General features: G+C 34.5%; 1 protein-coding gene across 1 annotated transcript; it reads right to left on the bottom strand.

Moving 5' to 3' along the window:
* Positions 1 to 6,175: 6,175 nt before the first annotated feature.
* Positions 6,176 to 12,488, bottom strand: fam89a (family with sequence similarity 89 member A). Its single transcript, NM_001386264.1, is given in 2 exon segments — positions 6,176 to 6,735; positions 12,100 to 12,488. Coding segments are annotated over 2 exon segments (528 nt in total). The 5' UTR covers positions 12,352 to 12,488; the 3' UTR covers positions 6,176 to 6,459.
* Positions 12,489 to 15,509: the final 3,021 nt, after the last annotated feature.

The raw sequence follows: 15,509 nt of genomic DNA, 5'->3' as shown, positions 1-15,509 counted from the left end.
AAATAAACAAGATGGAATAGGCTATTAGCACAGCTAGTGTTTTTCAGCCAACGGTAAACTTCCAGTGAAAGGTTAATGTGACTTTTATATTTTATAAGGTTACTTTTTACAGCATCGCCCTGCTGAAAAACCCAGCTTAAACCAGCCTAGGAGGATTGGCTGGTTTTAGCTGGTCGACCAGGCTGGTTTTACAGGGGTTTTGGTCACTTCCAGGCTGGGAAGCTTGACCAGCCTAGCCAGGCTGAGCCCAGCCAAAACCAGCTATATCCAATTTAAACCAGGTCAAGCTGGTTTTAGATGTTTTTTCGAGCCAGGCCAGCTAAGAGCAGGCTGGAAAAGGCTAGAAACCAGCCTAGAAGTGGCCAAAACCCCTCTAAAACCAGGCTGGTCAACCAGCTAAAACCAGCCAACCATAGGCTTGTTTAAGCTGGAATTTTCAGCAGGGTCAACAACGTAATGTAGTTAACATACAATAAACGTAAGCATTCATTTAGTTGTTCAAATGTAAAGCGAGATGATAGACGGTGTAATTGCTAGCGCTGTATCCGCAGGCTAGCGCAGAAACTCCATTCAAAATACTGAGGTAAAATAAAATAAATGTCCATGTTTTAAAGAGATGGCAGGAAAACATTTAATTTATTGCAGTGCTTCTTGTCGAGTCTGATGCCCACGTTCTGTCAAATATCTATTAGGCAGTGAAGATCTCTTATTTTTGAAGAAATCAGATCTTCAACATGGCGATTTTGTAATGGAAAGAGTACACCGGAAGCCGTCGGACTGGCTGGATGCAAATTAAAAGTCTGCATGCATATACCCCATTAAGAAACTCATCAAAAGTGACAAAAAGTGAAACACATTCATATATAAAGTTAATATTTCGTTAATAGCATGAATTATATACTTTAAATAAAATGTGACCAAACATTTTATGTAATTTTGGCCTGAAAACAAGACATTTAAAAGAATACTAATTTTGAATATTAAAGTCTTAAGTGAAATACAAATTTAAAAAAAACAGGAGAACGATACATTATATTATTTATTTTGCCTTGATAAAACACACAATAAGACATACAAAAAGGGAGCATACCTGTATCAGCTCAAATGTACTGTTTCGCACTTCAAACACGTCTGGAAAAACATTCAAGAACCCGGACTGACCAAAAACATCAAAGTTGAACACACAAAAGCCATCAAACTGAATAAACCAGCATTCTTTGTGTACAAAACAACTGCAGAAATCAGTTCACAACCAAACCGCTCGACGTCGACGCACATTACGGAAAAAAAAACGAGCGGGAATTTCCGACAGGATCACACAGCGGTAAATCACCTCAGGGAAGCAGATAATGAGGCGGTGGTGATGAGATGTTTTCAGGGTGAAACTTTCTTCTTAATGAGAGGGACTGAAGCGAATACACGAAGATGCTGGATGTAGATATAAAAATAACGCGATAACAGAGCGCCAATGATGGCAGAAACACCTGGATTCGAAGCCGAGGTGCGTCAAGGCACGATGTGTGAAGTTCACTGCTGCTTTTGGTCAAAGCGCCTATACCGTCTTGCTGGTTGCATAACAAGATCCTTATTTGTTACATTTTGATCCAAATAGGAAGGATATAAATAGTAAGAGTGTTCAAATCGAGTCAGAACTTTTACAAAAAGAGCTACTTGATTGTATTTGCTGGTGTGAGAAAAACATCTTAAAGGGCAGTTCACCCAAAAAAAAACAACAACAACAACACATTCTGTCAGAATTTCTAGTCTTTGATTTCCATTGATTTCTAGTCTTTTTATTTACAACTAAGCAGTCAATGGCTAGCATTTATTAAAATAGCTATGTTTTTATTCATAAATGCGAATTAGCAACGAAATCTCACGGCAATTCATAACTTTTTGATTTAGTGGCTAATTTGTATGATTAATCTAATTCCTAAGATTTTGTACAATTTGCTCATCACCCAATGACAGTTGGGGTTAGGGGTGGGATTGGGTGCCATGCCTCCTTCTTAAAATCATACATTTTCATACGACTGAACATTTACGAATTTGTACGAATTAGCCACTAAACTGACAAAACGTAAAATACGTTTCCTCGTGAGATCAGGCTGACTTTGCGCAAAATTGGAATATGGTGTAAAACATTTAGTAAAACAGCGTTTCCATTCAATATGCCAGAGAACAAAATCGTCACTTGCTGGTAACCTTTATTTTGTATAATAAATTACTTGCGTTTCAAAAGACGAAGTGCAATGAATGTATGGTGGATTTTGGGAGTGCAGACGCTCAAGATGTAATAATATTGGACCACATAGAAGACTGACGGATTTTAGAATGACCAGAACAAAATTTAGTATGATTTACTACATGGCCAGTCTGCTGATTTCCCTTTGCAAAATATTTATCATCGCATGATCTATTAAAACAAAATCAAGATTATTTTTGTTTGTATTTGCGAAAGTGTTTTTGCGATTTTAGTTTTTGCAAATTTTTCTTATTGTTTAAAAACGTTTGTCCAACTCAATTTTGGATGTAAATTTTTTTAACGATTTGTCAAAGACGACGCGCATCTTTTAATTTTCTTTACACATTTTTATGCGATATTGCAAAGTGCACTTAAAACTAGGTACATTTAAATATTTACCTTTTTTATGCATAATTATTAAATAAATCAAATTAATTAAATGTGTTTTTATCATAGTATATGCAAATTTTTCTTATCGTATAAAAACTTTTTTTTCTCATTTGTAAGCATACATGTTTTTTAGTACAAATTTTTTAAAATTATGCGCAAATTATGCGTTTTCCTTACAAATTTCTTATGCAATATTCCAAAATGCACATAGCCATTGTTGCCTGTTATGTTGAACAGAAAAAAACAGGTTTTGAACAAACATTTTAGTAAATTAGAGAAGAAAGTCATTTTTGGGTGAGCTGTGGCTTTAAGATCAAACCAACGCAATCTCAAGGCACTTCGTAACAATTTGATTTAGAGGCGTATTCTTATTAACTCATTTGTACAATTTGCTTATCCCCCAATGATGATTGAGTTTAGGGGTGGGGTTTGGTTCCATTCTTCTTTTTAAAAATTGTACATTTTAGTATAGGACTGAATTCATACGAATCAGCTACTCAATTTAAATAGTTACGTTTCCTTGAGATCAGGCTGGATCAAACACACAAGAGGTAGAAAAGATTCTCTATTTGCTGAATTACAATTTTTTATACGCTCAAAGACTTCTCAAATCACAGTATTAGAGGATCCATAAATCTTGAATTCCAGGCGTTCGATTCTCCAACGCGTCCCAAAATATTACACATTTACATAATAAAACAGCATGCTATGATAACATTCACGATATGCAGACACTGATTAGTTTTGTCGGATCTACATCCGTACGTTCCTGCCAAAAAACGACTTTTATTCGCTCACATTATGAATACTTGACATCTGAGCAAAAACGAGACATGATGCACTGAGAGGAAGACTGAATCCGAGCAGCAATGACAGGTAAATAATAAATAAAACGTACTACAATACATGATCTAGCATAGGTTTTTTTTGTACAAGGGATGGGAAGGAAATGTCGTGGCGATGAATGCAGCTGGTTATTAATGCATATAGATATGTTCGTAAGGAGTTATGCGATGAGTAAATGGAATTCATTTTGTTTTGGTGATGCTGTTACGAGCTCTTTGTGCTGGTTATTATACCCTGGATTACATTTCAGCGAAGATTAGGTAGCACTTCCAGCATATTCAGAATTCAGATTTTCCATTCAAACGAAACCCTGTTTTCTGCAAGCACCCAAATGAGCAACGGCTCAGCAAGAAGACTAAATCTAAAAGGGTGAAGCATTAAATTAAGGTCTTTAAATTTAGCAACATGCAGCTTCGGGGAATACAAAAAAAAATAATGAAGAGACTACTTGAAAGTTCTCAGTATCTATGGATTTATCACCCATTGTGTATTGTTTAGATTGACTACCCTTTCATGATGTTGGTGGCTGTTTTTGCCCCATTGACTTCCATTTGTAATGACATTTTTTTATTGCAAAGCCTTGATACTAAACAATCATGCATTCTTGATTGTTGGTTGTTTTCCCTATTGGGTAGAGGTACAATTTGTCGTTTTAATTGTTGGTTAAGATTTGGCATCAGTAACCCTTCAGACAGGCCTGTGCAAACCAGTTTCTGGCTTTTATATGGAGTTCTACATATCATAGAGTGCATGCTTAATTATACTTACTATGCCTTAGATTCTTATTTAGATATACTCAGACATATAAAGATCAGTGTGCAAAGGTCTTTCTCAAAAACAATACTCAAAATAACTCCATATAAATACCAGAAACTAAACTTTGTTTTGCACTGTAACTGATGATTAAAAGCAAAAATTACAAATCATACCTCTTCCCTACAGGGAAATCCACCAACAGCCAAGAACGCATGATTATATGGCGTCAAGGCTTTGCAATCAAAAATGCAATTATAATGGAAGTCAATGGGGCAAAAACAGCCCCCAACATAACGAAAGTTTTTGAAAATTTTCCCAAAATATGTGTCTAAATAAGATTTGGCACCAAAAGTCATTCCATTTGGTGAGAAACAGAGAACATTGTGGCCAAAATGAAACTCAAAAATCACCCCAGAGGATGAAAACATCCCCAACAGCACACAAGGGTTAGTACATTTGTGGTAATGCTTTAACTAATGGAACCTGTTTGTAACTAGGGCTGCAACTAACGATTATTTTTAATAATCGATTGATCTGGCAATTATTTTTCAGATTAATCGAGGAATCGGATAATTAAAAAAATAATTAAAATAAAATAAAATAAATAAAAAAAACTTTCATTTCCAACAGTTTTTTTTAAAAAGCTCATCCCTGAGCTGTTATAATAGCAATAATAATAATAAAAAAAAATTAATACAAATATATGAATATTTTTAAATCAAGATACATACTAGATGCATGAAATAGCATAAGAAATTATGTCTTGTTTTCTGAAAGAATAAAAAAAAAAAAAAGCACTCTTTCAACGGGACGGTTCCTTCCTGAGAGCTCTGCTCAGCGCGAGCTCTCTCTGCCTCAGCACCAGACACCGCAACAAAGCTCAATTTGATTTTCACAAAGGTAAACGAGTTAACGCTAACTTGTCATGCTTGTCAAGTTGGATAAAAAGTAAAACGGCAGCACCAGGGACTTTACGGTCCTCACTTCAAAACGGAACAAAAGTAGGACCCTGCTGTTGAACTCCCTTCCTCCTCATCCTCGTCTATGAGGCGCCGAACTCTGTATCAGTGCGCGAGAGAGACCGTGTTCACTCCGCTCCTGGCTAAACTAAAGTGTTTTTTAATAATCAAACATTCCTGTGTGGCACAACACAACAAATCGATTAAGAAATTCGTTGCCAACGCTTTTAGTAATCGACTCAATTCATTGTTGCAGCCCTATTTGTAACAATGCATTTCCTAACATGAAAAAAAAAACACTACTTAAGCAGGTCGCACACCAGAAGCGCCATGCATTTTGGAATTCTAAACATAGGTTTCTATCAGGATACACAAACCGGCGCTGCAAGTCGGCGGCGCCCGGCCACGGCTCAGGAGGGCCATCTGATTAGCTTCATGTTAAATATCATTCGAATGTGCGCGTCTGGTGTGTGATACAAACTATCATGTGCGCTCCGTGTTGCGGCGCCGAGCAGCGCTTCTGGTGTGCCACCTGCTTTACAGTATATACTGAAATTAGTTCATGATAGTTAATAAAAATAATAAATTTAATTTTGAACTCAGGAGTGTATCAACTAATGTTAATCAGAACAGCTTTGTAATTGAACTATGTACTGTAATAAACATTTTTCATTCTTAGTACACGTTTGTAAATATACCGACATTAATGAAACCTAAAGTGTGACCAATATAAACTTTGTTCTAAAAAGCTCTGATTAAAATGTTAAATATATATATATATATATATATATATTTTTTTTTTATATATTTATATATATATATATATATTTAATATAATAAAATAAAAAAAATGTAATTTAATGCAAAATGAATTTTATTTGAAATTAAATTTTACTTGGGAATTATTTAGAAATTATTCCGGATATGTCATTGGTAATTTATATAACTATAATTAATAAATCAAGCAGTCTCTTCATTGTTTTCTTTTCTCATAGCTGTATGTTTAAACACGATTTTTCTGTAAACATCATGAAACGATATGCTTCTCCACTTGCATAAAAGAAAAAAAAAAAAGATTATAAAATTTCCAATGTTGATTAAATCATGAAAACAAGCAAAAAGAAACACTATGTAGTATATAATACAATAAATAATATGTATATTTCCTATATATAAGGAGTCTGCTGTAAAACTAAGCAAATGCAGCAAACTAAATCATGGCACAGCTTGTTTTGATTAAAGAACAAAATAAAAAGTGGCGGTTTATATTGTGATATGGAAGGAGTCATGTATCCAGCTGTCCTTGGACGTCCCGTTCTTAGGGGAAGTATCATTTCCATCAGGCGTTTCGGCTGGCGTCATTGCGGATTCAGTATAATATTCCTCGTCTTCGTCGAAATAGCCGTTCTCCATGCCGTATGGTCCGTCCGCACTGGATACAGCCGAGAGGTCCTGACAGCTGCCCTTATACTCCTGGATGGACTCGTGAAGAGACCAGAGCTGACAGAGAAGAGACATGTCCTGCTGCCGCAAGCCCACCTGCGCGCACACACACACACACACACACACACACACACACACACACACACACACACAAAATGTCACAGAGACCACAGACAATCAATACCAGACATCTGCTCTCAAGTCTACTCAGGGTGTAGTCAAATAGTGTAGATTCCGTGCCTTACTTTTTCCAGCTTTGTTAGTATCTGATTAATGAAAAGATAATGCAATATACTCAAATTGCCCTAATCAATGACAAGTTAATAACATGGACACTAACGTACTTGCATTCATTTATTGTTGAATGGACTTTCTGAAAAGCTGAAAAGTCTTTAAATCATTTCTATAACACATATTTGACAATTGTAATTGTTTTTATGGCGGGGTTCAAGAGTTCACACTTAGATAATGCTTGACCATTTAAGCAAGTTTGGCGTGCTGTCCTGGGAGGGAACTCTGAGCTCGGTGATAGATGAGCCCAAGGCTCCCGCCTGTTCAATAAGCATTAGGAGGGATACGAGATCAGGTAGTTCTCGATAGCTTCCCAAATAGACCGCTAGCTGCGCTATTTTGTAGTAAGTGCTTGTGACTAACTTTTGTTGCCTGGTTTTTGAGTGTGGGAGGAAACCGGAGTATCCGGGGAAAGAAAACCCACGCGAACACGGGGAGAACATGCAAACTCCGCACAGAGAGTATCGGTTGGCTCAGCTAGTGTTCAACCAGTGACCTCATTGCTGTGGGGCAACAGTGCTACCCACCGAGCCACTTGCTGCGTCCCAAATCGCATACTTGTGCACTATTCTACGCCATTTTGTAGTATAAAGTGTATGTAGTATGTTCACACTGAAAACTCTGAAAACATTAAGTGCACTTTAATTACCCGGATGATGCACTCATTCAGCCGCTAAAATGAAGTGTGTAATGATGGACACTTCACGCACTCAACGACCGCAGGTTTGCTTACGTAGCGAAAGGGGCGGAGCTATCGGGCGCACATGTTGGATAATAATTTATTTTGGATGGTGAAAGCAAAATTCTCCTAGGAGAGTGATTATAGCGCCTCCCGGTGGTGAATGCGGCAATACTCACGGCAGGTATTATTTGATAATTCGGTCGTTTATTTCACTGATTTGGCAATCATCAAACGTCATCAGAGAAACGGTTTGAATTTCCGTTTAGTATAAAAACATTAGTGTGCCTTTTGGGACGACACTACATACATATACTATCCTGTTGAGTGTGTAAGTGCATAAGTACATAGTGCATGAGTGCATAGTGTATAGTGTGCCATTTGGGACGCAGCTACTGTGTCACCCGAACTGAGGAGGAGTGAGAAGGGATTTGAGAAGGGGAGTGAGAAGGGGGTGGGGGGTATTAGGTTCCAAAACGAAGATGAGGAATGAAGTTTAGGCTGGACATTTATATTGAATTGAGTGATCCAATTGGCTAGTAAGTGATTAGTGATAGGGATCAGCTGTAGTCAATCCTATCACATGCTCCTCTCGAAATTAGTTTAAGAAACTTGACTTAAAATAAATGTATCTTTTTTTTATTATATAAATGATATAGGTACTTTGTGAATAAACGAGCTATTCAATTGAATCTAGCATTGACACGGTAGGTTTCCATGACTATTCTATTTTTATTGAATATATTTATAGAAAATAGATGGGTAAATACTAAAAAAATGCCCTCAGACAAACATTGAATTGTAAACACTTGATTTTATTTTTACTTTAAGGGGTTTCATATCAAAGTAAACGAGGAATTTCAGCATTATGGATGCGACATTTGCAGTGAAAAGAATGTAAAATGTTAACATCATATTGACACATCAGTTTATATTTTCCAAAACAACGAACAAACACGTTTATGAAATTTTATTTGAGAGGGGTCTGGAAGCAGACCTGGTGCAGTGCAATCTGAGCTGCATCCAATCTCACCTAACCCCACCCCTAACCCTACCCATCACAGCTCCATTTGAGTGCATTGTGTCTGACATTGCATCGTTGATTAATGCAATCTCAGCTTGCATCACAACGGCTGGATCCAGATACTATTGTTTTATTTGAGGGAATTGAATGTGCATTAACACTGGTGGAGATGAGATTACTTTCCGAAATGTGTGAATCGATTTGAGTAACCAGAAAAGCGCTAAATAAATGAGGAATTATTAGATAATTGTTATACAAGTTTACAGTATACAAAATTCTGTGAATTCAACTGCAGCACTCAAAATAAATAATGCTGATCAAAAAGGGAAAGAGTTGACTCTGTAGAACAGAAAATGTATATTTTATTTTACATTTATGAGGGAAAAAGCTTCACTACAGATGTGCGACACTTCTGTGACTTTTGAAAATCAAAATAAAATTGAGTATTGTAACAAGACTGGACTTGGAAAAGGTTTCGTTATATTGATGAAAACTTTTTACTTTTTTTTTTTAAATGTAACGTATTCTGATGTTTAATTAATATTTAACAGAAATGTTTGTGTAAACTAAAAATATACACATACAATACTATGCCATTTAGATTTGATACATTTTTGTTAAACAATATTGCTGTTAAATATCAATAGTTTTTTCAAATACGTAACAAATTGATCATTAATCGACCAAAATAAAACAATTTCCAAGAACACAGCATCAAAACAATTTCTGTAAATATTTATAGTTTACACAAAAATTGTTAAATATAAATAAAACCTCAGAATACGCAACAAACTGAACACTAATCGGCAAAAATAAAAAACGATTTCCAAGAACGCATCAAATTAATTTCTGAGCATCACATATTAGTTCCGATCATATAAGTAGATCATTTTGAAACCATAAATATGATGCAGTGTTCTTGGAAAATCATTTTATTTTTGTCGAATAATGTTCGTTTTGTGACGTATTCTGAGGTTTTATTGACATTTAACAAAAATATTGTTTAACAAAAAAAAAATTATGAAATCTAAACAGCATAATATTGTATGTCTATTTATAGGTTTTTACAAAAATTGTTAAATATCAACAAAACTTCCTAATACATTACAAACCGATCATTATTTGACAAAACAAAAACAAGATTTTCCAAGAAAACTGCATCAAACTTATTTCTGTAAATATTTATAGTTTATACAAAATGATTGAGTTAAATGATCGGAACTAATCTGTGATGCTCAGAAATCAATTTGATGCGCTCTACTTGGAAATGTTTTTATTTTTGTTGAATAATGCTCGATTTGTAACATATTCTTAAGTTTTATGGGTATTTAACAACAATTTTTGTATAAACTGTAAATATACCACCAATATTATGCCATTTACATTTGATACATTTTTGTTAAACAATGTTGTTGAATATTAATAAAACGCCCGAATACGTAACAAATCGATCATTATTCGACCAAAATAAAACGATTTCCAAGAACACAGCATCAAAATAATTTCTGTAAATATTTATAGTTTATACAAAAATAGTTAAATATCAATAAAACTTCCTAATACGTCACAAAGCGAACATTATTCGACAAAAATAAAACAATTTTGATTTCATTTCTGAGCATCACAGATTTGGATCATTCTAAACTATAAATATTTACAAAAAATTAGTTTGATGCGGTGTTTTAGGAAATAGTTTTATTTTGGTCGAATAATGTTCGATTTGTTATGTTTTCGAAAGATTTGTTGATAATTAACAATATTATTATTTAACAAAAACTTATCAAATCTAAATAGTATAATAATTTATGAGTATATTTATAGTTTATACAAACACTGTTGATAAATATCAACAAAACTTCAGAATACGTTACAAACCGAACATTACTCGATAAAAATAAAACGATTTTCCAAGAACACAGCATCAAAATAATTTCTGTAAATATTTATAGTTTATACAAAAATAGTTAAATATCAATAAAACTTCCAAATACGTCACAAAGCGAACATTATTCGACAAAAATAAAACAATTTTGATTTCATTTCTGAGCATCACAGATTTTGATCATTCTAAACTATAAATATTTACAAAAAATGAGTTTGATGCGGTGTTTTAGGAAATAGTTTTATTTTGGTCGAATAATGTTCGATTTGTTATGTTTTCGAAAGATTTGTTGATAATTAACAATATTATTATTTAACAAAAACTTATCAAATCTAAATAGTATAATAATTTATGAGTATATTTATAGTTTATACAAACACTGTTGATAAATATCAACAAAACTTCAGAATACGTTACAAACCGAACAATATTCGATAAAAATAAAACGATTTTCCAAGAACACAGCATCAAAATAATTTTTGTAAATATTTATAGTTTATACAAAAATAGTTAAATATCAATAAAACTTCCAAATACGTCACAAAGCGAACATTATTCGACAAAAAATAAAACAATTTTGATTTCATTTCTGAGCATCACAGATTTTGATCATTCTAAACTATAAATATTTACAAAAAATGAGTTTGATGCGGTGTTTTAGGAAATAGTTTTATTTTGGTCGAATAATGTTCGATTTGTTATGTTTTCGAAAGATTTGTTGATAATTAACAATATTATTATTTAACAAAAACTTATCAAATCTAAATAGTATAATAATTTATGAGTATATTTATAGTTTATACAAACACTGTTGATAAATATCAACAAAACTTCAGAATACGTTACAAACCGAACAATATTCGATAAAAATAAAACTATTTTCCAAGAACACAGCATCAAAATAATTTCTATAAATATTTATAGTTTATACAAAAATAGGTAAATATCAATAAAACTTCCAAATACGTCACAAAGCGAACATTATTCGACAAAAATAAAACAATTTTGATTTCATTTCTGAGCATCACAGATTTTGATCATTCTAAACTATAAATATTTACAAAAAATGAGTTTGATGCGGTGTTTTAGGAAATAGTTTTATTTTGGTCGAATAATGTTCGATTTATGTATTCGAAAGATTTGTCGAAAATTAACAATATTATTATTTAACAAAAACTTATCAAGTCTAAATAGCATAATATTGTATGTGTATATTTATAATTTATACAAACACTGTTGATAAATATCAACAAAACTTTAGAATACGTTACAAACCGAACATCATTCGATAAAAATAAAACGATTTTCCAAGAAGACCGCATCAAACTCATTTCTGAGCATCACAGATTAGCTCCGATCATTTTGGACGCGTTCAAATAATTAGTAAACCATAAACTTCCCTCAGAACTTTTATATCTGTTTAAAGACTCTAAGAAATGTTCTATTCTCGTCAGTGCGGTCCAAACATGCCGTCTGGGTGTTAATCTCAGTGCTTGGCTTTTTAAACACAGGCACCGACAAGTTAACAGAACGCCTGCAGTAAGTAAGAGAGAACAGCTGTTGCTTATATTCTGCAAGCCTTACCATCTCTTTCCTGAGCAAAGCCAGGGCGGCATCCAGGTTCGCGGGTTTGTTGGCCAGCAGATTGTCCGCGTTGTTCCTGCCTCGGCTCAGGTCGTCCTGGATCATGGTCTTCTTCACGTACATCCTCTCCATGTCCCTCCACGAGCCGCCGCTGGAGTTCAGCAGCCCGCTCAGGCTCTTGGGCAGCGGCGGCAGACCCTCGATACAGGCCAGCACACCGCCCGCCGCTCCGTTCCCCACCTTACCATTCATAGTAACATTCACAAACAACGCGCTCTGCTTACGGACGACCGGGGCATGTGCTGCTTTTCTCAAAGACTTCAGCAGTCGGACGTCGAAAAGGCCATGTAACGTTAACAGCGAGCGCTCCGAACAACACCTATAATCTGTAGGGCTGGAGCTCAGCTCGCGCTCACTTCCTGTCGCTTTAAAGAGAAGCAGAGCAGACTGGGCGTGGCCGCCGATGACGGACAGGAGGCTCGTTGAATATTCATAAGAATTAGGTTGTGATTTAATCTTCTGATCAGAGGGATGGCAGCGCTATTGTTTGGTAACCTACATTTTGTTGACATGTTTCTATAACAATATTTGGATTTGTTAGTAAGCTGCTTCAAAAATATATATTATTTCGTAAAATTTAATAATACAGACATTATTTAAATTTGGTACTGTAATGTTTTTACAATATTAATTTATTCAGTTTCTTTTTAGCTTAGTCCCTTTATTAGTCAGGGGCCACCACAGCGGAATGAACCACCAAATTATCTAGCATATGTTTTAGACACGAGATGGTTTTTACAGAATATAAATGATAAATATTCATTCATTCATTCATTCATTCATTCTCTTTTCAGCTTAGACCCTTTATTAATCTGGGGTCACCACAGCGGAATGAATCACCAACTTATCCAGCATGTTTTACGCGGCGTATGGTTTTTACAATATAAAAGATAAATATACATACATTCATTAATTCATTCATTTTCTTTTTCGGCTTAGTCCCTTTATTAATCTGGGGTCGCCACAGCGGAATGAACCGCCAACTTATCCAATATATGTTATTACGCAGTGTATAATTTTTACAATATAAAAGATAAATATACATACCTTCATTCATTTCTTTTTCAGCTTAGTCCCTTTATAAAATCAGGGGTAGCCACAGCGGAATGAACCGCCAACTTATCCACTACATGTTTTAGACATGAGATGTTTTTTACAGTGTATAAATGATTAATATACATACTTTTATTAATTTTCTTTTCAGCTTAGTCCCTTTATTAATCTGGGATCACCACAGCGGAATGAACTGACAACTTATCCAGCATATGTTTTATGCAGCGGATAATTTTTACAATATAAAAGATAAATATTCATGCATTCATTCATTTTCTTTTTCAGCTCAGTCCCTTCATTAGTCTGGGTTCACCAAGCGGAATGAACCGGCAACTTATCCAACATATGGTATTACGCAGCGGATGCTTTTTACAATATTTATTAATTAATTTCTTTTTCGGCTTAGTCCCTTTATTAATCTGGGGTCGCCACAGCGGAATGAACCACCAACTCATCCAGCACATGTTTTACGCAGCGGATGGTTTTTACAACATAAATGATAAGTATACATACATCCATTTATTATGCTATTAAATTTAATACATTTTTGTTAAACAATATTGTTGTTAGGTATCAATAAAACTAAAGTTTTAATATATAATACTGATTGTTATTTAGATTTGCTACTGACAATAATTAAAACATAAAATAATAATAATATAATGCATATTATTTATCGTGGTTATTTCAGTTTCAATAGCAATATTTCATACAAATGTAAACAAATAAATAAAAATAATCTGTAAATGTTATTTTTGTTTGTTTCTGGCTCGTTTTAAATAAATAATATGTTTAAATAAATAAATGACATGTATTTGCCACAGATGTTCTGAATAAACAATATTTTGTTAATAAATATAAAAAACTGAAAAATAAGATAAAAATATAATTAAAAATAAATAATTATTTATGTTATAAATAAGCTGTTCTTAAATGTTTTCTAAAACAAACAAATGCAAACGTGCTTCATCTCTGCTTGTAAGAGTCCAATTAAGCCCTGGCTTTTTGATTACTGGGTTAAATCCAGATCACGGCGCTCTAATGGCAGCTCAGCACATGGGCAGGAAATGGCCAGATGAATTGACCGAGGGTGAGGTCAGGGCCGGAATCCCAGCACGGAACAAAGGTGTCAGTATCGGGCAGATGGTGACCACGAGCAGCCACGGTCCGCCCCGCTGACACAACACACACACACAGCTGCACACAAAACACTGACACAAGGCCATGACAAAGAGAAAATGTGCACACACACACACAGATGCGCACACACACACCCTCATGACCTCTTTTACCAGCCAATGAGGTAAAAACACAAAATAAACACACACAAAAAGCTAAAGTCTGCTTGGAATTGTTATCAGTACATTGGGATAAACATCTGACCGCGTGGACATTTGCTCACCTTTAAAGGGCCAGTTCACCTACATTTTTTAACAAATAAATACAATTAATATATATAAAAAATCTAAAATAAATGAATAAATAAATTACTCTCGATCTACTCATGCGATTCGCTTTTATTCATTCATTTTCTTTCCGACTTATTCCCTTTTTTTTTAAAAATCTGAGGTCTCCACAGCGGAATGAACCGCCAACTTATCCAGCATACTGTATGTTTTATGCAGCGGATGCCCTTCCAGCTGCAACCCATCCCTGGAAAATGCTTTAATTTAAGCAAATATATCAAGTTTTAGCATGTGTTTCTGTTCTCAATTGAACACAAAAGAAGATATTTTGAAGAATGTTGGAAATCGGTACCCATTGATGCTTCCATAGCGGGAAAAACAAACACTGTGAGGTCAATCAGTTTTTTGTTTAAAAATGCGTGCTTTTGTGTTCAACAGAAGAGAGAAACTCTGGAACAAGCGGAAGGAGAGTAAATGAGGACAGAACATGTTTAATTTTAGACGCACTGTTCCTTTAAGAGAACATTGTGGACTAAAAAATGACCACCGTTTAGCCGTTTGTGGCATTTCTATGTTCTCTTTTGCATCACAACATAACTTTTATACAGAGTTTGTGTAAATGTCTCATATAAAGCCATGCTTTATTATTGACTTTGTGTTATTTAATATACAATTCAAGCTATCCAATCAAGGAGCATTAACATTATATACCTTCATGAATTATTAAAGGGACAGTTCACCCAAAATTGAAAATTCTCTCATCATTCCCTCATCACAAACCTGTTTGAGTTACTTTCCTCTGTTGAACACTAAAGAAGATATCGGAAGAATGTTGGAAACCGGTAACCATTGACTTCCATAGTATTTGTTTTTCCTACTAAGGAAGTCAAT

This window comes from Danio rerio, chromosome 20 (assembly GCF_049306965.1).
Source record: "Danio rerio strain Tuebingen ecotype United States chromosome 20, GRCz12tu, whole genome shotgun sequence".
Classification (NCBI taxonomy): Eukaryota; Metazoa; Chordata; class Actinopteri; order Cypriniformes; family Danionidae; genus Danio; species Danio rerio.
Note: the sequence above shows the minus strand (reverse complement) of the source record. Positions and strands in the feature narration are given on the sequence as shown.